Source organism: Stegodyphus dumicola, chromosome 3 (assembly GCF_044657685.1).
Source record: "Stegodyphus dumicola isolate Sdum_Otavi_A_Nest chromosome 3, ASM4465768v1".
NCBI classification, from domain to species: Eukaryota; Metazoa; Arthropoda; class Arachnida; order Araneae; family Eresidae; genus Stegodyphus; species Stegodyphus dumicola.
Window position 1 is genome coordinate 9,868,406 of NC_140770.1, and position 22,748 is coordinate 9,891,153.

At 31.3% G+C, this 22,748-nt stretch overlaps 1 protein-coding gene across 3 annotated transcripts in view; it reads right to left on the bottom strand.

Moving 5' to 3' along the window:
- Window positions 1-3,044: 3,044 nt before the first annotated feature.
- The window catches only part of SpdS (Spermidine Synthase), a 38,185-nt gene continuing 18,481 nt past the window's right edge, over window positions 3,045-22,748 (bottom strand). For all 3 annotated transcript variants that reach the window (XM_035357421.2, XM_035357423.2, XM_035357420.2), the window contains 7 exons: window positions 18,694-18,814; window positions 14,751-14,843; window positions 14,404-14,557; window positions 10,071-10,154; window positions 6,603-6,748; window positions 6,371-6,493; window positions 3,045-3,959 (listed from right to left, as the gene is read on the bottom strand). In XM_035357421.2, the coding sequence (XP_035213312.1) occupies window positions 3,915-3,959; window positions 6,371-6,493; window positions 6,603-6,748; window positions 10,071-10,154; window positions 14,404-14,557; window positions 14,751-14,843; window positions 18,694-18,814 (766 nt within the window). In that variant the 3' untranslated portion in view covers window positions 3,045-3,914. The remainder of the gene's footprint in view (window positions 3,960-6,370; window positions 6,494-6,602; window positions 6,749-10,070; window positions 10,155-14,403; window positions 14,558-14,750; window positions 14,844-18,693; window positions 18,815-22,748) is intronic.

Genomic DNA, 22,748 nt, shown 5'->3' on the forward strand with positions numbered 1-22,748 from the left:
TGTAGCTCCGTTACCAATTTCCAAAACCAGTTTTTCCCATAGGGCAGCAAGTTGAAAAATCTGAACTGCAGGCATAGCGGAGTTAGTCGACACATGGAACTGGCTCAGCTCAGATAAACCCCAGTGGGAATGGCCCTTTACTGTGCTTTTATGCCTTCCCAAAATTGTGCAAATGAAAATATTGTAGTCCACATAGTATATCAATTTGAGTATTTAGTAAGTGGTTAATGACAAAGATGACCTCTTAATATGTTATTCATGTAACAATTGGAGAATGTTTTCTTTAGCACAAAATAATACTGAATATAATAGAACAGTGGTCTTAACTGTTCTACAGAACTTCTAGAATACGAGTCAAAATGAAAATCACAATAGCTGAATAGTGTTTATTAACTAAAAAAGGGCAAAGATCCATTCAGTTATGTATGAAAGTTAATCCGAAGCCTCGTTCATGCACAGGCTTTCTAACATCTGCAATATGAGCCACGAGTGACGTACATGTGTGAGAATAGCTTCAATTTTTCAGTTATGTATACAAAAATGCTTCTTGCATATTATGTTTTTATGCCATTTGGAACAATGTATTTAGGTGAAAAATTTCTCAATATATGTGGCAACAAAAATATAGAAGCATGTGTAATAGAGTCTTGGATCAGGGCAATAGCTGGAGAATTATAATTCATTTTCATTTATTAATTTTGATTCTTAAAATTTACTTATTGGTTAACTTCAGCAGAACAACTTCATGCAGAAAATGCATACTGAAGAGAGGGTTGGTAGCTCGGGAGAAAACCTTGAACAAGAGGGCAGTTATGACAAAAGTGTATGGTACAGCGGGATTTGGCGACATGATGATGAGCAGTAAACGGCTCATTTTGTTCTTGGCGACAATTTTCAAAATTGTGCGAAGGCCGTAATAACGTATAGTAGGATTTTACCGCAAAATCTTTTTAAACCTTTTTTTTTTTTTTTCTTTTCTTCTTCTTTTTAATAAATACCTTGTCATTTTGCAGTAAAATATCGTTGATTATTCTAATTCAATTTTTATGTTATTCATATCATTGCTTCTTCCCTCTAAATTTATTTATCATTAGTAAATAATATTTCCAAATTTTAGGAAATTTTCTCTGGCACAATCCTGAAATTAATTCTAGCAGTATGATGACATACCATCACGAAATTTAATGCACTTATTTTTCCTTATGTATGCTGCGAAATAAATATAAATACCTCAATTTATTAAAAAAATATCATTAAATAGATTTCTTTCTTTCGTTTAGCTGCAGAAAAAAAAGCCTTATTTTATTCCAGATCGGGCAGATTCTAATCTCGATCTTTAGTGGAGAAAACAACTATTGTAATTATATTTGTGTTTTCAAGTGTTAAGGTGCCTTTTAAAAAGACACCTCACACAAATTAAATTTACCTAAAATCTAACCTAACTATTGCATTGTGATTTATAAAAACTGGATTAGCCTTGTGTTGAACTAGTCATGATCATGAGTAATAATTAAATAAAACGTACATTTGTTATCCAATGTATATATCTTAAATTTTATTTAGTTTCTTAAGTGGAAAAGTAAATAAAATTATCAAACAAGTATACCAAGAATAATTAAGAATAAATGTCCGCTGGGATTTATGGAATAATTAAGTGAATTTGCTACACAATACAAGTAATACCATAATTAATTTACCTCTTAGCACAGCCAATGTACATTACGCGGATAGACTGGAATTTTCTCGAAACATACCTGGAAAAGTCGGGGAATTTTATTCTCCTGTTTGAGTGGGAACCCTGTAAAATGTTTCTTCAATCCGTGACCCTCTAATCATCTCTAAAAGTATGGATGTGTCCAGAAATACTAGTTTGTAATGTAATGCAAGAGTAGGTGACACCCTAGATAATGCTACATAGGTCACTCTGAAATTTGAGATACGCACAGAATTAAGTGGCAGGAGAAATGGCTAGATTTGAACTATTTTAGCTTAAAAATTCAATTTTTTTTATTCAAAATTTTGTAAGATAAAATATATGAGACTTTTTATATTGGCATGTCTTGAAATTTGGCATAAGTGAGAATGCCAAATATTGTTTACACACTTTAGAATTATTTGAGAGAATGAAGGAAAAGTAATTTAGTATAAATTAAAAATTCCACCAAGTGAATTATTCTTGGTGAAAACCATAACATAAAAGTTTCTGGGAATTATTAGATGCTGTACCTTCAGTTCTTAATATTCTAAGAATATTCCTCATTGGAAGAGAATTTGCTAATGTAAACAGGCAAAAAAAAAAATCCCCCGCCCAGAATAAATTGAATCTGTTGATTACGCTGAAAATCAATCATTAAAAAAAAATTACATCTATATGAGTCTCCCTCCCCACACCCCCACAAATTTTAAATGATTGGCTAAACCTTGGTGACTTAATGCCGATTTAGTCAAGAACACTCTTGCTTCTGGTACATGTCCCTCTTCATCAGAAGCAAAGAAATCTCCAAGAAAGAAGTAGAGATCTTCATTCATGGAAAAATATTCGACCCGGAGGCCTTTACTTCCATATCTTATGTCACGATTACTATAAGTATAGAATAAAATGTACAATCTGTTACATCACACATTATGGTGAATGGTCCAAGGTCTTTCTGGAAAGCAGCAAGACTTAGACTCTAAAATTTGGAGCTACAAGAAGGTAGTGCCATCTGTTGGCAGTAATAGAAATTAATCTTAAAAGGATTAGGAAGGACTGGATTGGACTTCATTAACTAAACAAGCTAAATCTTTGAATGTAAAAATCTTCAAGAAAATCCAATTCACCAAAACAATTTAATTCATTTGCAATGCAAATAGACCATTTTATATATATATATTGTAATACAAATAGCAAAGTGGCATCAGATAATATATTATCGTTCGGCATTAAAAGTGTTAATATAACAGACAAATAATATTGTTACTTTCGTGTAATTAAGAGTTTGTAAAGAGGTAGTGTTCGTGCATTCAACAATTTTGCCAAAAATTTCCAATTCAGAATAAGAGGATATTTTATAAAACAGTAAATTTTATTCAAACCAGAAACTGAGCTGAACACAAAATTACAATGCATGCTATTCTTACTTTACAATCAGCAGCCTTAAAAATAATTTCATATTAGTGACATTAGAAATATAAAAAATTATATTACATAAGTCTGAATATCAAATGCACTGAATTATAAAAATATATATCCCTGAATACTGGACAAAGCATATAAAATATACTTCACAAATTGGTAGAAAATGTTAATTTTGGTATAATACTATTTAGCAAACCATCTAAATTGATATCAAATTCCTTTTAATGGTAGAAAATTTAATAATAATGAACAGCTGAATGGATAAAAGCTATAAAATTTTCATCAATGTAAAGAAAATTATTGGACTTCTATAATCTTTTTCTATATCTAGCAAAAAATTTGGTCCATATTTGGATTATATAATCAGTATGATATCAAAATTACATGTTAAGATATGGTCCTCACATGTTACTAACTTTATACAGAATATAAATTGTTGCCTTTTTTTCTGCGATACAGTAAATAACAGATTTTATTCCACGTTAGAAATTAACCACTGTCTAGTGGAATTTCATTGTCACTAAACAACATGCAGTTTTATATTTATACAAGTAAGGTAATTCATTGACGTACCAAGCAAAATTTTGTTTGTTGTGTAGTTTTTAGGCATTATACTGGAATCGAAAAATAGTATTAACAATTAAATAAATATAATATATTTTTTACTTTGAAAAATTGTAAATACATATTACTAATCATAACTGCATTATAAGTAGTAAGTAAACTAAGACTTATCCATCATACAAAAACAAAATTATTTGAAATGCAGCGAATGGAGTAGTCAGTCTGTAGATCTTCAGTCAGACTCTGTATTACCAACTTGCCACTTCAGTCCCATTTGCTGAAAGGAAAAAAAAAAGCAAGTACATCATGCAAAATTTATATCTGTTTACAGTGAAAGTTTGTGGATTATCTAGATCTATGCATTGTAAATCTCCAGGATTAAGACTTTACGATTTATAATGAATCAAAAATATTTGCACGAAATAGAACAGCACCAAAAAGAAGTATTACATTGTAGGGATTTGGTTTAACTAACAAGTTTAATTTTAAGCTTTCCTATCAGCCTTCTCCTAATTGTCACTGCCAGAATATTTAAATTTTGGGATAATCTTTGGAATATGGTAACAGGTAGTTTGGCGATAAAGGTTACTAGCTAAGACTTTAACAGTGTACACGGATAAAGTCAAGAGTGTGCGCAATGCCATTTTTGTGCAATTCTGGGATTTTTTTTTAAGTGAAAATAGGTGGACGTGTACATGGATGATACCGTGTATGTGCAATTCTTAAAAACACGGCAAGCAGTGGGTGATTCTGCACAATGTCCAACTTTCACACCTAATCTTCGTCATGATTAAGTACTTTTGTTCCATAAAAGTTCTAGCATAAGTGTAATTCGGCTAGCAAATTGTTGGAAAAAAATGTTGAGTAAAAAAACAAAACATGCCTTTACTTCGTGAGAACAAAATGACATCCAAACAAAAACTAGCAGGGTTGGTCGCCAAATTTTCGCTACCATAATCCAAAGATTAACCAAATTTTATAGTACTCGTGAAAGAATGCAAGTTTCCACTTTGAAGAAACAGTTTAAAAACTGAAAACTTTGAAGAAAAGTTTTCAGTAGGAAAGAAGAAGGCTACAGCCGCCACCTCTGCTGTTTAAAAGTTTGCTTATAGCTGGTTCACGTGACTTAATTGCATTTACTTGCTGCCACTAGTTTCAAAGGGGGTTTAACAAACAGGATCTCGCTGAACCCTGTAGTTAAGTTCTATCACTTGTTAATATCTTCAAACTTTTAGTTTCGTTATCTGATTTTTAGTTACCGCCCAAGCAGAGGCATAGTTTCTTAGCGTCGAGTTGACTCATTGTAAATTTTAAAGAAAGGGTACTTTTAACCCTTCTCTTGTGCAGTTACTACTATCCCAGTTTTTACACAGAAGTGAGCCTGAACTCTACAATGTATACTAACTTTAAAAGATAATCAATTCCACTGGCTTTCATTTAAATAGTTATTAAAAGCTGGAATAGTCTATGACCTATGAAGATTTTCCAAAGGCATAAAATTCACTCTCAAACTTTGTCTCAAAGGAATGAGACAGATGTCCGAGAAAAAAGTCAGTGTATAAATGTCAGTGTCTCAAGTTTGTATACATTTTTCTAGCTGTTTGATTAACAAATTGGCCATTTATTTTCTAAAGTTGCTACTGTAAACCAATTAGCATGAACACTATTTCCTTTATTAACAAATTATTGATTCTTTTAATTTTTCCTTACTTTTACCAGAAAATAATTAGTTGATATTTAACGACACAGTTTTCCTAAATCAAGTTTGCTTGATTAGTTTTAATTTTAATTTAATATTTACATATAAAATCCTAGCAGCAATTTTCACAGGATATGTTTTTTTACATCCTCATTACATAATTTTCCAATTTACTTTGAAATGTATTTCATAAATTTCTAGCAAAATGATGTTAGGTAAAACAGAATTTTCCAGCATGTTTATATATACACAGTTATTTTAAATAAATTGCTTATGTTAAGTTTATTAAATACAATCAATATATTAAATAAGTTCTGTTGAAATGTTGATAAAATTGTATTAAATTATAATTAATATTATTAATCATATTTACTATTGCCAATTTCAGATGTATGGCAACAAATCACAATTTTTAAAATCTGAATTGCATTGATGCCACTACAAAATTTTGAAACTATTCTGCCAAATAACCTTTATAATACTGTTCAACAATAAAATACAGAAATATTTTGGTGGGCAACTTTGATTTTGTAAATCTTATTTGATGCTAATGCAGTGCAAGCTTTTTTTTTTTTCCCCCAGCATTACATAATCTCCAAGTTGTATATTGTCACACATATGATATATGTTGCTAAATACAAACAGCACTTACGAAAGTAAGTTATTAATTTCTGAAATATTTAGGGATTATTTACATAAATTTTTGACCGCCTTTTTTTTAGGACCCTGAAATGTCATTGTTTCTACCTCAATTTTAAGCATTCAAATGCAGATTTTTTTCAATCTAAAGTACAAAGCTTAGGAAAAGCACTTTTTTATAAAGAAACAGTATATGGAATCTAAACCACCTTTGAAAATTAAGTTGTACCTAAAAAACCTTGCATATGCTCCATGAATAATCTTAAATTTAATGGTATATACAAGAAATGTCATTTGCTTAGCAAATTCATTTGTCAAAAAACCCATATGCACAGATGTGACATACTTACTTCAGCTACAAATAAGGGCAAAGCAAAGGCAGCACGGTGTACATCAGGAGTATAATACCTCAGTTTTAACTCTCTTAGCATTTCGGAGGAAAATTTGTGAAGAGGTTCCCTAAAATTTGTTTCCTAAAACAAACAAATTTTGTGTAAATATGTTATTAAAATCAAATATTCCCATTTTTATTTGATACCAATAAAAAGCTTAATACATCTAGAAAATAACAACATGAGTTACCGGAGATGTACTACAAAGCAAATAGCCTATCTGCCCTCCAGGGTAACTAGCGACGTAAGATGAACCATAATCTACAACTGGAAATAGTGTTTTACATATTTTCACCATACCTGACATGAGTTCAAGATCAAACCAGAAAGATTCACCTAATAAAAAACAAAACTAAAGTTAAAGGAACTGTAAACACTTCTTAAATACAGTGCTATACATTAAAATTAACAATATTCTTGAATAGGAAAATTGTAATAAAAATGGCCAAGATATTTAATATTAAAACTGCGTACCAGATATTCTGAATTTGCATTGAGGAATCGGATAATTATTAAACTAGTTTTTTTGCTCTGGTAAATGCCACTCAATGATATTCTTTGGTGATTACCAGTGTCTTTATAATTTGTAACATTAGGTATATTGGTTATTTGTATATATCCAATCTCTACTGCATGATCTCATATTTTATAGTAATCAATGACTTAATATCTTATTGAATATGTATGTTGTATATTCTTCACATTGTACAAAATAGTGACATGTAGAGTTACCAAATTTTAAATACACAATCTTTTACTTAAACATGTGTACATCTTTTGAATTTTTTATTTATTTATTTATTTTATTCTGCATTTCATGCTTACTTAATGTATTTTCATTAAAAATCACTGATTTAAAAGCAATGTAACTAAGTAAAGCATAAAATACCCATGTTTCAAATTTAATAAACAAACTCAGCAATTCAATAGAAATGTGTTGCCATTTGTCAAAATGCAAGATATTTTTCTTTTAAATTAAATCTTTGCCACAAATTAACAAATAAAGCGATTTAAAAGCAAAAAATGTAGTTCATCTCTGTTTATAAGTACCAGATACACACGTGAAATTACACTAGCTGGACTCATTAAAAATTATATATTTTTCCTTTCTTTTATAAATAACTATTTTAGGCAGCTAGTCCCTCCTCCCAAAAAAAAAGTTAGCATAAAAGTTCCTACTACTGCAATTAAAAGATTTCAATCTTACTATTCAGTACTTATTACATCCCCTCAAATCGTAATGATTTTTTTCCTAATTCTGAAAACCTAATTTAAAGTCATTTTAATGAAATCACTTCAGGATTCATCCTGTATTTTCTTTTATTGCATTAACAGACACAAAAGTGACTGAGAAGCAGCAGTTTTAGCCCTAGAAATAACAGAGTTTAGTCTATATCAGATGAACAGAGATTACAAATCCATACTTGTTGAACTTTGGGAAAAATTCACAAATAGGTGCATTATCATGATGCAAAACTTATGCATTATCACACCACAATTCAGTTATGTCACAAATGTTACAAAACACAACATTTTTTATTGGTTGTTTGGGCAGTTGAAAAATACAGACTGAAACAAGGCCAACATCTAGGTATATCAGGTACAGATTGGCCTTGCTAACTGGTAAGCCGCTGCCCAAGCTGGAATTCCGAGGAACAACACCTCGGGTTATGGTCCTAGTCTCCCTCACCCCTAAACTCTGAAGATGATTTCAGCTCATTTATTTTGGATGTCTTCTTTGCCACACAATCATTGTACGCTTAAAATCTTCCCAGAGATTTAAATCTGGGCCCACTGGTATTGAAATCAGTATCACTAATCCCTATGCCAGCTGGGCAGCCACTAATCAGTTAACAGAAATTCATAATGCACAACTAAAGCTTTTTCAAATTGTCTTTTTTTCTTCTCCTTTTAAATGTCACACATTCAACTGCTTGACAATGCTGTTTATTGTCAAAAGTATAGACGCGTGTTTCAAGAGGGATTTCAATTGAGAAAGCATTCTCTGAGCTATCTGAATACAATTTTGTAAAAATTTAACATTTTAAAACTGAGAAGCAATGTGCTCCAAGTCCAAATGATTATTCAAAAAAATTTAGGTAATTGACAGGTCAAATAACATAAGAACCTGCTGAATAGTATGTCGCATTATTAAACAATTGTTGAGCACTAAATCAGACTTGTCCAACATATTGCTTTGACTGAATGTTATTTGGTGGACGATCTAATACAAAGTTTCTCAAACTGTGGTTTTTGAATCGGTTCTCAAATTCTGGTTCTCTTAGGTTTGCAAGAATGTCCCGTTATTTAAGTAACAAGATTTTAAGTCATTTCTTGCTGATGGCATGTGGCTACGTACACTGTCTAAGCTTTCAGATGTACTATTCTCAAAACTAAATGAACTTAATATCAGTCTACAAAGTAATTATCTGACTGTTCTCACTTCCCATGAGAAATAAAAAAGGTCTGACGGGAAACTTGGTTTGTGGGTTAGTTAAAAAAAAAAAACAGAAATTTGTTATTTCCAATCTTAGAATCCTTTTTAGTAAAAAATGACATTCTTGCTGAAGAAAAATCACGCAATGACATATTTTGTATGTCAAAAGTGATCACAATTATTTTTCAAGGGTTTGTGATTCCTTGCAATACAATACTGAAAAAACTTGTTGAATAAAAGAATGGTTAATTGAACTCTGTAATGCAACAGGACCTCATTACCAGTGAAAACGGAATGCACTGAACTGAATATAGGTTTTCATATGAAATATCAAATGAAAACTAAACACTGAAATCACATTCATGTGTGTGCCAATCTCAAACTTAAGCTTATCAGCATGCATCCAAGCATAGAACAGTAGTACAAGAACTGGTAGGCCGATGCTTCTCATGAATGCAAGTATCAACACTTAATTTTTAGTTAATAAGATCAAGATTACCCTAAGCCTTAATAAATGGAATTCTTAAAAACAAATACAGCTCTCTTATTAACTTTAAAGAGGACAATAAAATAATCCATAAAATATTTTTAATTTTTAAGCGTGGTCACCAACTGAAAAAAGTTTGAGAAGCATTCATCTATTGCATTATGTGATTCTAAACATTTACATCTTTTCCCCATTAAATTATGAAAAATTGTTACAATGTAATAGTTCACACTAGTTGAATAATGTTATGAACTCACAGGGCATTAAAACTTCTTTATCGTCCACAGTTCTGCAAGATTTTAGTTTTGTATATTAAGGCAGAATTATGTGGTTACAACTGCAGTAGGAACTACATTCAAGGTGTTTCCAAATCATTAATTATGTTTTTAAAAACAATAAATATGCCCTATACCTTAAGATAATGAGGAATCAAAAGTTCAAGTGAGATGATGGACCATCCACTTTATAAATCTGCAATTTGGTGGAAATGGTTGCCTTAAAAAACATGTTCCATTATTTATGTTCTCAGTGTCGCTCATGACGACCACCACAGGTGGTCATCATGAGCGATTACTTTACGATACATTTTCTATGTAATATTTTTTCAAATAATATTGTTCAATCATTCCTAATATTTTTACTTTACAAGAATAGCAATTTCGGTAGAAGACAGTGCAATTTGGAGCAATATAAAAATAAATCTGCTTTTGTTAATATGAAAAACAACAATGTACCTTGAGAGCATATGATTCCTCCAGGCCTAAGAGCTTGTTTTAAAGATTCATAATAAGGCTTTTTAAAAAGGCATTCTGCTGGCCCTGAAATGGAAAAAGGAATTTTAAATCGTTAAAGAAAAATTAGAAAATAAACAATTATAGCCCATTTGCACACAATGAGAATTCTTTTGCAAGCATATAATGGATTACAGGACATACAGAAATTACAGTGAGAAAAAATATAAGATGTAACAATTCATATTACCAAAATTAAGTTTTAGGTAACTTGCATTTGATGGGTTTCGAACTCTGACCTTCAGTTTTCAAATCCTACCCACCGAGACACAGTCTGCTCGATTAAAAGGAACAGTTTTCGCTATGATATCATGAATGATCAGAATACCATATTCAACACAAATATTACCTACTGTAGTCTTGAGATAATCACTTCTATGTCAAACCTTGTGATGAACAGGCATTTTTGCCTTACTGCTCAAACTTTCACAATGATTGCAATGTTGTAGAGCAATTTTTTTTCAAAATGTTCATTTTTTTTTAATGTTCAGATGATTATTTTGCACATATCTTCATTTAATGAACAAACTTAAAATATCAGAATTTTACTTTTGATGTCACTGATTAGATCAAAAAAGAATCTTAAATCTCCATGAAAACTAACTTAATTTCTGAATTTTTGGCTGATTTTCAAAAATCACTCTTATTTTATTGATCATTTTATGTAACAATTGCTAGAAGTAAAAAAAAAGTGATTTTTCAACTCAATTTAATTGATAGAGTGCTATTAAGATTATTTTTAGTCTATAAAACTATTTTCGGGTAAAATTAAAATAAGGTTAAAAAATTAAAAAATAAACTTTAATTTAAAATTCTTAAAATAATAAAAGAAAGATAATTTATATGATTTCATGAAGACAAGAGATTAATTCTAGTTAGAAAATCTACAATTTTGCATCACGAATAGTAAAAGCATGGGCTCCCAAATAACACACATTAATTGAATTGCACTGTCAGAAGTATAAGTCATTATCTTCATAAATTTATTAAGGATGGCCCATATTTTTGCTAGTCATCATGTAAAATTATAGATGAATTTTACAAAGAGAATTATTTAATCTTTTCGTTCCCATGAAACTGTATGACAAATTATTTCTTCTAGTACATTAATAATTTTGAGTTTTAAATAAAAGCTTTTTTTTTTTTTTACAAAAACATCTTTCATCTTATTTTCTTAAAAAGATAATTTAAATTTAATTGATGTAGTTTTTATTAATATAACTACATTAATAAAAATTTTATCAAAGTTGTATTAAATTACGTGGTACTTTTCTGCCAAATAGAAATGCCTATTTCTGTTATCTATATTTATTTTTGCCTATTTAAATCGCATCAGCAATATCATCATTGGGAACAAATGGGAAGAGTAAACTTCAATCCACTAATTTTTTAGATTAGATTTTCAGTTGCTTTTAAAGTCGTTCTTTACCAGCAAATTTATGCAATTCTTTGAATTTTTTTAAGCAAAAACATCAAAAACCTACACTATAATGCATCATACATAGCCTTGACATTGTGCACATTAAAGCATTATATATATTATATTCATCACTCAAGAATGATACAATGTTATGTCCAATTTTGGAAAAGCAACCATTGCACTTCTGACTAATCTTGCATTCAAATGTTACTCAGCATTCAACACAAACTTCACTTACACTGCATTTTCAGGAGTCTTGGATATTCTAGCACACAGAATATTTTTAGTCCTCTATGCTTTGTTTCTTCAATAAGTGCTTCACAACCCCAGAACATTGTGCTTTTTACAAAGTCTCAACCCCACAGATTTCTCTAAACAATGCATACTCTGAGAGTCTCAACTCCAAAGGCATAAAATACACAAGCCTAGTTCTTAAATATACAAAATGGTAGGTTATGGTTTTCTGGAAAGTAATAGCACCAGCCATCTGTGTGGGTAGCACGATTACCAGTTTGTTCATTGGTTTCATAAGTTCCACACTCTTTATGGTATGTCAGACATAAGTCCTAGCACTGAGGAATTTGACTGGTTCTATAGTGAAATTTGGTACTTCTGTATTAATGCAACCACCCGAGTAGAAGTCGACAAAATTTTTGGATGTGCCAAACTCTGGCAACCATGCTGAAAACAATCCTTCAGACAAGCAACACCGTTATTTCCGTACGTGTTCTTTTTGGTTCTATTTTAAGTTCAAATGGTTTTTATAAACAAATCATGATATATTTTGCCTTAAACTAGTTTTAAAACACGAGCTTGTGGATTTGCTAAGTAGAAGAAACTGTGCTAAAATTTCTGCAAGAATATTGAATTTTGCTTAAAATTTTCTAAAGGGAAACAACGAGGAAATGCATTTCGTAGATAGCCACCACTGTCGAGGATTGCATGACAAAGCAGAATCTCTGCAATTTTTTTTTTTGGGGGGGGGTGGGGGGCAGCAAAAACAGATCTCTGTGTACTTCAAGAGAAGAATAGCAAAAAAAAGTTAAAAAACTAGAAGAAGAATGCAAGTTTTTCTCTTCATATGTTGAAGAAATATTGATAGTGCTGGAGTCTTTTTAAAAAAGGGCACAAAAAACTACCACTTGCACCAAGATGTTTTCATTAATACGCAAGTAGCTGAAATTTTAATTCATATTCCCTGGGAGGTGCAGTGTAAGAAGTGCCCGAGAGGTGCACTTATATTATCCCCCTGGGAACTTGCAAGCTTACTGTCCCGCCAAATTCAAAGAGCAAAATAAGAGAGTACTCATTGTTTCTTAAAAATAACAAAAGCGTGTATATAAAATTATCTTTTTATCTTGAAAAGAAGAATTTTTAAGTTTCAACTTCCAAAAGCCTGATTTTTCATTTACTTTTAAAAATGTGTAACACTTTCCAAATTAATATAACTGTTTAAGCAAGAGCAAAAGCGAAACTGACAACGGTACATGGCAATTCATTTAATACCTACACAATACAAGTTATTTAATATACATATGTATTTATAATATTTTATATAATTTTGTCAACAGTTCATTTAAAGAAACGTAATTAAAAAATTTAATATACGTATGATCATATTTAATACAATTATGTATGGAATTTATTTAAAACAAAGACATAAAAGCATGTCACAAATTCCTCTTTGCAAGGAGCACAAGTTTATGCCTGTCGTTGGCAACAGCATTAAGGACATTACAGGTGACAGTTGACTGTAACACGGAAGCTGGCCACGAGAGGGCACAGTTTTCTCTACTTTTAGCGTGTTATATTTTTCTTAACGCATTGCAGATTTTTGATATAGATGTAGTGGTAACCAGAGAAAAATGATGAACGTTCTAATGTAAGCATACAATTGTTGTACATAGCTGTAAATAAAGTTTCTGTGTGATAAAAATGGAAAAGAATTCCAAGCATTCCTGTGGATTTTCATCAAGGAAGGTAAGAAAAAAAATATCCTTATCAAATGTCGTTAAATGTAAAAAATAAGAATGAGAAAATACAAATAAGAAAAAAGATCATAAATTGCAAGATTTCACCCCCAATTTTGATAGACAGCAGATGGGAGGAATGTGTCCGAGGGTCTTCCACCTCCCCTACCACCAACCCCTTGAGGGCTTTTTGCTTGTTGCATATTTAAAGTGCCCCTATGCCACACAGATACCATACATTTATAAACATCCACGCCTTCTCTGAGAATCGAACCAAAGCCCTTCGGCATGGCAGTCAGCGTTGCTAAGCACTATACTGGTTGGGCGGCATTGCATATATATATATATATATATATATATACATATATATATATATATATACATGTTGGATAATTCATATTTTACATACTTTTGGGTGCCCCATTTAAAACTTAGCATGTTTTCTTCTAATGAGGGTTACCTTCCGAATATTAAGATTAGGACACAGCATCAGTCACATACTTTATACACACATTACAAATAGTTAATAAATTAACTTTTGCACTAAAAATGTAATGAATGTTCATAATTTTTTTATTTTCCTAATTAAAATTATGTGAAAATACCTATTTAAATGTTTTACACTTTTACATAAAATTAGATTGTTTCATTACTGTTTTGAAGGATATTTCTCTCATTGTTATCATTTAGCAAAAATATCCATGGACAGATGCGATCACATTAAGCGGTGCTATTATATTTAAAACATCTGCCCATGATCCACATTATTTCCACAGACTAGCTGTCTCTGATGTTAAAATGAAGTTTAAAAACTGAATATTATACTACAATATTGCGTAAGATTATAAATTAATAAAAAATTCTAATTTAAAATAAGTAACATTACCTTTTGGATCGGACGAATCGGTAATAATAACATCAAACTGCCCTTGGTGGTTTTTGACAAACTCAGCTCCATCACCAATATGCAACGAAAGTTTGGGACTTTCAAATCCCTTAGCCATAAAAGGTAAATACTGCTTAGAAACTTCAATCACTTGCTAAAGAAGAATACAGCATGCGATTAGTAGATTAAAGTAAATTCATAATTCTATCACAATATTTAAAACAAAAACCAGAATAGATAACTACTCCACATTAAACATGTATATAAGCATTTGAAAAAGATCACAAACATGAAAACATTAATACTAATTTTTACACTTGTAAATTCCGAGTTTTAAAATGTTTTACCTCATCAATTTCACAAAGTGTTACATGTTCAACAGATGGATGCTTTACGGTTTCTCTCACTACACCTCCGTCACCTCCTCCAATAATCAATACCTACAAAATAAAAAGGTAAAGTTTGTTTTGTGTAATTAAATACTGTATTCTCTCACATCCAAGCCCCATATTTTTTGTAAAAGCACGAATGAAAATTAGGGCTACAACTTATGCATGTTAATGATTACAAATACGTACATACAAGGGACATGGTAGCAAGTATATAATGATGGTATAAAATCCATTGCTGTTTAACTCTTTGCGGCACACTATACGTTAACGTCGGAATTTGAACAAAAAAAGTTGTACGCAGTTTATTTAGTCCTAAAGGAGTATTCGAGTAAAATTTTGTAAAAATTGCACTTACCGTTTTAATTCTGTGGGTGTTCCATGAGGTGGAACACTGCGCCGCGAGAGCTTTTAAAAGTGCGACTAAGCAAGCATTGCAGTGAAGCACGAAAATGAGTAGAAGCGTTTGTATAAGAATGAAAAAACTCTGTATTATGGCTGTATATATGGTTTCCTGGATATACACAATATTTTTGAATATATACAGATAAATGAGATAAATATCTATATACAAAAGTCCTATATACAAAAATATTTACAAATTTTCCTATTTCTTAGCTTTGTGAAATTGTTCAAAGCAAGTCGCACCTTTTTGATGGAAGCACAAACCAACTACGATTAAAATAATTAACTAAGATTAATATTAACAATAAAGAAAAATAAGCCCATAATATATACATACACGAAAAATATCTACACAATTACTGAAAAGAAACTGGAATGAGACTAAAAAAGCGACAGCAAAAAATTCGCGCAGGTCTAAGTAAAGATGAGTCAAGCTACTAATCAAATTCCCGCCTAAAAACTACTCCCAAAAAATTCGAGATGCCAATATTAAGGCTTTCATAACACAAAACACACCTCACCTCTCAATACTGCTTTTTTTTTTTTTTTTTTTTCAATTCATTCCCCCCCCCCGAAAAAAAAACAGAAAACGTAAACAACGGATGTTCTCTCCTAAGCACAGATGTTCTGATTCGTAACAGCACGAGATCGCTAAAGCGTGCAGTGTTCCCGCTAATGGAACTGGCGGGTTTATTCAATGATTCTGCGTATGGTTTTTGTATGAAAGATTTAACAAAATATAGAACAAATAATTTGGAGTACAGCCAGCAAAATTATGCCTAATTTTTTCCCAAATAAAAATTTTTATATCATTAAAAAATTAGAGAAAATTACTTGAAAAAAAGTGGATTTTTAATAAATAAAAATTCTGTGTCTCCTTGAGATATGCTGCTATCTACTGTTTAAAAAGAAAAGTTCAAAGTATATTATAAAGGCATTTTTATCTATTTATGGTTGAATTTAAAGGTTTCAGAAGCGATTTAATTTGGGTGTTGCATGTAGTGGAACATTGAGTCGCAAAGGGTTAAGCAATTTAAAAGTAATGAAATGAGATTCATTTCAATTATTAATTAGTAGATGAATCCACAAAAATTACATTAGCTGGGTTTATTAAAGGTAGCTGGTCATACTACTGACTAATGTAAAACAAAATTATAAAATGGCATTCTTAATGTTTTGATACTCATCATTAAACAAAATATGAAAGAAGTGAATAATTTCCCCAAAGTACAGCATATCAGTTTCAAAACAGAACCTAGTTTTAGGATTCAAATTTTAGATTGCTGTAAAATTCTGAATAATAGCTCAGCTGGCAATTCAACTTTGTCAAATTTCTTCTCAGATATTGCAATATGATATAATTTTGCTTCCTGGAAGGCCTATAAACTCTTCCTGCATATAGAGACTAATGATAGTTTTAAAATCTGTTTCTTTAAAAGTTTTATAAAAGTAACGATTATTTTCCTACTTACAAGGTCCAGAAGATCGTCGACCCTAAGAAAGTTGAGCACAAAGGAGGGGATTGGAGTAGATATCCTCCCTTAGAGAGGCCTAAGTATCCTAATATATGCTTAACAGATGCCTGATGTTTTCGGCACTTGGTGCATGTGATGAAGATTTTCATGCCCTCCTTGAAAGAGAGGATCATAATATGACCGCTGGCTATTCACGAGAGTGTAGTTCGGGAGCTCGTCGCACTGAAGGGTTAAGAGTCCAACCAGGCTTACTACCCAGGTACCAGAGATGAGTGGGAGGCACCACCATTCCACAATGATTTGTACAAAAATTAGTCCAAATGATTTGTGATTATTTTTTCAGGGAATACAGTTCCAGAGAGGTAAGGATGGAAGAGGAAGGAGTTAAAAGGCCACAGATAATTTGTCTGCTATTTAGTTACTATAAAGATCTGGATGGGATGGGATCCACTGAAAATAGATACCATGATGCTGAGAAATTAGGTGTAGTTTTTGTAAGTCTTAAAATATGTAAATCCAATTACCAAGATGTTACAGTGAGCTTTGGCTATCAGGTAAGATCCATAGATCTTCAAAATTCTCTGTATATTATCCATTAATAAAAAAAAAATATTGTAAATACCAACAGTTCCACTGTGGATAAAAATAAAATTCCGACATGGTAATTCATTAGATTAAGTTGTGATGTTTCACTTCTAAAATTTTGAAAAGGTTCCCTTGTCCCCCCCCCCAACTTCTATCAAGTAGGTATATTAAGAGGGTACACAATGGGATCCAATTTCAATGCTCATTTCACAATTTTGTTTTCAACTAAAGAGTAAGCACAATCTTTCCCTTATGCACATCATAGGTAACAAGAATTTACATATTATACTTTTAATATATTAGTGTGGATCAACTGCACACCTGGCACAAACTAAGATGTGCCAGCATTGTTACCTGTGACCAACAGAAACCAAAAAATAAGAATTAGGTGATTCGCTCTAGAACCAATTCATTCTACTTTCTTCAGAAAGCAGAATGATAACTCTTTTACAGTTCACAGACAGCTTTTGCTACAAATCTACCAGGAATAGAGATTTGCTATTTATTCACCAACTGATTCACTTTATCGAGCAAGCAAATGCTCAGTTCATGAAAAAAAAAGGAGCTGTTTCAGAGTTCACTGAGAACTCTTATTGGAAATATGTCAGAAAAATTAGATTCTCCATTTAAGGAAAGAATGTTTATCCTCCCATGGGTAAAATGAGAGCTTAATTTTTACCATTTCCCAACATTTAAAAATTTTTATTCTAGAATTTTATTGTAGAAAGGAGATTTTAGGAAATCTGAAAACTACAGTTGAAAAAATCACTAGCAGGAGTTAGCATTTCAAGCTGATTCTTCTGATTCAGAGCTCATTCGGTTCTTTTCAGTCTTCACTTCCAATTCCACTGCTTATTAGATTCTTTTTGCTCCAAACTTACTAGCCAGTCAAAATTCCACTAATCATTCAATTCTCTTTTGCTCCAACCTCACTTTATCCACCTCAACTTATCGGCCACAATTCCACTGTTCAGTTCTTTTTGTTCTTTGCTGCAATCTCGTTAACTGGTCCCAATTCCACTGTTTTTTGATTCATTTTGTTTTGTGCTCCATCCTTCCTAGCTGCTCTTGATTCACTCCTCATTCCCAATCACTTTCATCAAGGTTATTTTCATTAAGCTGCGAGTAAAAGAACTTTCAGTTCGGTGAGCAAATTTTTTTTTAATCCAATATCATGGAAATTGCGGTGTTACCCTCTCTATATCAACTGCAACACAGACACTACTGCCATTTGTTAGTGCAGTACGGAACTAAACTATGTTCCAACACTGCTAATGCAAGACAATGATTTGACAATGTTAGGAACAGTCACAACTCAAGTCATATTTTTTAACTGTGCCAATATCACAGCTCTTGGATTCAAACACAGAAAATGTACTTCAAATTCTAAATTTTGCATAATTTTAAAAAAATTTCTACGGCACAGTAAATATTACCTTCTTTGGATCTGGATGACAATTTAGAGGCAAGAAAGTTATCATCTCCTGGTATGAGCACTCGTCTGTTTCAGTACACTGTATAGCATTGTCCAGAACCAATGTCCTTCCAAATCTTTTGCTAGAAAACATATGAATATAACAGCTGTCATAATCTTTATAAACAAGCAATTAAAAAATTTACCAAGTTTAAAATTAGTCTGCCATGAGAATATTTAGAAGACTTCAATGTTTCTTAAATGAAATACCAAGTTTCTTTAAACATAATAATTATATTCTTAAAAGGTTTGAAATTTTAATTACATAGGCTCCTAATTAACAGAATGTGAAATTATTTTTTGTTCTTAGCTTTTATAAGTTATTTTCCATAGTTCAATTTTTATGAAGAGGTTTGTGCATTTTTCTATACATAACTTTTAATGTTCAATAAAGAATAAAAATTAACGACCTATCAGTAAATGAAAAATGAATAAAAATAATTGTCTATGCAACTGACTTCAGTTTTGTAATATTCTAATGATTTACCATGAATTGTCATTAAACACATTTTAATATCTAACATAACTGCGAAAATAAAACCAATTGCCTAAAAGTTATCAACTAATTAACATTGAAAAAGGGAAATTTCTTGAAACATTAACATTTTACCCGTATAGTCTCATGCTTTAAAGATTTACGGGAGGGTTTCTTAACCTGTGGGTCGCGAGACCTGCAGCAGGGAGTCGCCAAAAATTTTACAATTTTAAAAAATTACAAAAATTACAATAATTTTACAATTACCAAATATTTTTATACAATGTATCTGGAAATAGATAAAGATAAGACAATACAGACAAAGAAAAAAAATGAAAACGTTTCAACGCATTCTTTTTATAATATAAATGTTCATTTTCTTTGCTTTGCATGTGACGCTGTCATTTTGTCTGTTACTTATTTAAAATTTTCACATTAATTTCTAATTTTAATATGTAGAACAAAGTTAATGACCTAAAACTGCATTGTTCTATATCTTAAAATTAGAAAATAAAGTTAATGACCTAAAACTGCAGTAGTATATTACAGTACAAGTGGAAAAAATTGACAGTTTCACTCACGCGTGTGTCGGATTTGCCAATAGTTATGGAACCCTGGGGGTCGCAAAGAAATCTCAAGTGATAGACTAAAAAAAGTTTAAGAAACCATGATTTATGGGATTACATAAAAAATGCTTTTACTATTTAAAAATATCCACTGAAAGAGGAAACCATGCAAGGGATCTAAAATCACAGTGTAGAAAGAATTTAGCAATTCAAAATAAGAAAATTACACATAGAATTTATTACAATCATTTTAAGAAGATACTAAAAAGATAAATTACATTAAAAATTTCCACCTATTATATCCAGTTCATATAAACTGCTTTCATTTTAACACCTTTGCCAAGTTAATTTGCTTTAAACAAATTAGTACCCCTTCTAGTCTCTGCATCATTTTTAATTTGTTTATATCCTCAACATCCCTTTCAAAAAAACAGTTTTCTTTTGCATTAGGTAATTGATTTTCCCCTTCATCTCTGAATCTTCAGATTAAGGTAACTTTTGTTGCTTTGGATATATTTAGACTGTGCAGAAGAAGCTGTTAACTCTAATTTTAGAAAATTCTTATCAGTATTCTGTGTAATTGCTATAAGCTTTATGAAATGCATAACACACCAAGATGTATTTTAAATTCTCCATAACTATTAAAAAAAGTTTTTTTTTTTTTTTTTTACAAATGTGCTTGTACATACATGCCAACAAGATCAGAATCTTTTCTGCTATTATCCATAAAACACTGAAATACAGTACAAAATCTACGATCCGGAATCATCAGGTTTCTAACGATTATGGATTCAAAAAATTTATGGAATTCAAATATCAGTTTACATCTATTAAGATGACATGTAGATATGGCAACAGTGGTGCTTTGCCTTTAGAATTTTAGAATTTAGAGGAGCACCGAGCAGGGAGGGAGAAAGGTTAGGAAATTTTTTAGTATTTAGGAGATACTGTTGCCTATTCCCCTCGCCATTTCCTAGAGGGTGCTGTGATGTTCCAATAGCCAGTGGCAGGCAGATACATGTATGTTCCAATAGTTAGTGGCAGGTTGGAATCTAAGGGTGTAGTACGTGGAAGGCAGAGATGCTTAATAATGTACCTGTATCTTCAGTCATTTCAATTTCTTACATATTCTTGTAAATAAATTTTATTAGTATTTTCAAAAGCCTCTTTGATACACCTTTAGACACACAGAACCATTAGATGCAAAATTAGTGTATCTTGTCCGGGAATGTGTAATATCTGAAGTAGTTTTGCATTACTGGATTATAATAATTCTGAGAAGCTTGGATACTTTAGGTACGCTTTTGGATATGTAACATTTCTGAATACTGCAAAGGTAAGATCTTTTGAACTTCTGAGTTAATATGGATTAACTCGGTTAATCCATATTAACTCAACATCTTCAACTAAGTTCCGAGTTAATATGGATAAGCTTTCGAAAATAATTGAAAAAAGAAGTCATGTTCGTGCTAGTGTTACTAAATTAGTTAATCAAGTACAGAAGCTCGATGAAGCTGCCGAAAACTCAAGTTCATTATCAGAATTACTGGAACTATTACAGACGAAGGAGCAGATTTTAAAAAGCCATGATTTACAGGTGGAAGCACTAATAGACGAGCCGGAAAAATTTTAAAGTGAATTAAAAGGTTTGGAAGAATACGATGACAAAATATTGTCTGCTAAGATTAAACTAAAGAACAAAATTAAAGAATTAGCACCAGAAAATGTTCAACGAACTTCTTCAGTTCATATCTAGTATTTCAGAAAATACCATCAGGGCTTTAATTTTACCAAAGTTAGAAATTTCATGATTCTAGCAAATTTTTGGAATTCTTAAACTGTTTTGATAGTGCAATCGGTTCAAATAATTCACTTGCAAAAACTGAAAAATTTTAGTATTTAAAATCCCTTCTTTCTGGTCCTGCATATACTGTTGTTGCGGGTTTTGAATTAAATGAGAAAAACTGACTCATGCCTTGAGCTTTTAAAAAAAAGAAATGGTAGAACTGATTCTATTATAAATTCTTACATGACTAAATTATTAAGCTTGGAACCTGTGAGAATTTCATGTAATGTTAAAAGGTTTGCAAAAATTATATGATGAAATAGAAGTTAATATAAGAAATTTGCATTCATTAAATGTAACTGAGGTTTCATATGGGCGTTTTTTGAATCCAATATTATTGACGTTGCTACCACAAGATTTGGTGTTAGATTTTCACCAGAAATGAAACAGGGAAGTGAATTGTGAGGTTTCAGAAATTATTACATTTTTGAGGAATGAAGTGGAATCTAGGGAAATTGCCCAAACTGTGATGAGTCCCCCCAAAAGTTACGAAACGATCATTTTCCCAAAATTATCAAAGTGGTCAAACTTATCACAAAAACTATTCAAAGCATCTGTGACGAAGGCATCATAGTGAAAGAACAACGGACTGCACTGGTCAATTCCATGATAACCAATTTAGGTGGTGGAAACTTATCTCTGCCGTTACTGGATGTTCTTCAGCGAACTAGGTAGACTATGGCATATTACTGCATGGATTAAAAGATTTGTGTACAATTCTAAACCTAATTCTACAAAATTACATGGACCTATATGCGTTTCAGAAGTCAAGCAAGCTTTGCATTTTTGGATCAAAGCTACTCAATTCAAACATTACGGTACAGAGGTTTTCCCAACTTCTTTCTAAAGGAACTGTCAATAAGAGTTCACATATATTTAATTTGAATCCTGAACATGATGATGATAACTTACTTTGTTTAAAGGGACGTTTGCAGTTCTCAAGTAACGATATGAGAGCCAAACATCCTTCGCTTCTTCCATCTAATGATAAATTTGTTGAGCTACTCATCTGTGATTCTCATGCTAAAATGGGCCATTTGGGTGTTGATGCAACATTAAGAGATTAAGAGAACAATTCTGGATTGTAAAAGGTCATCAATTTGTGGAAAAAAGTGTTAAATAACTGTCTG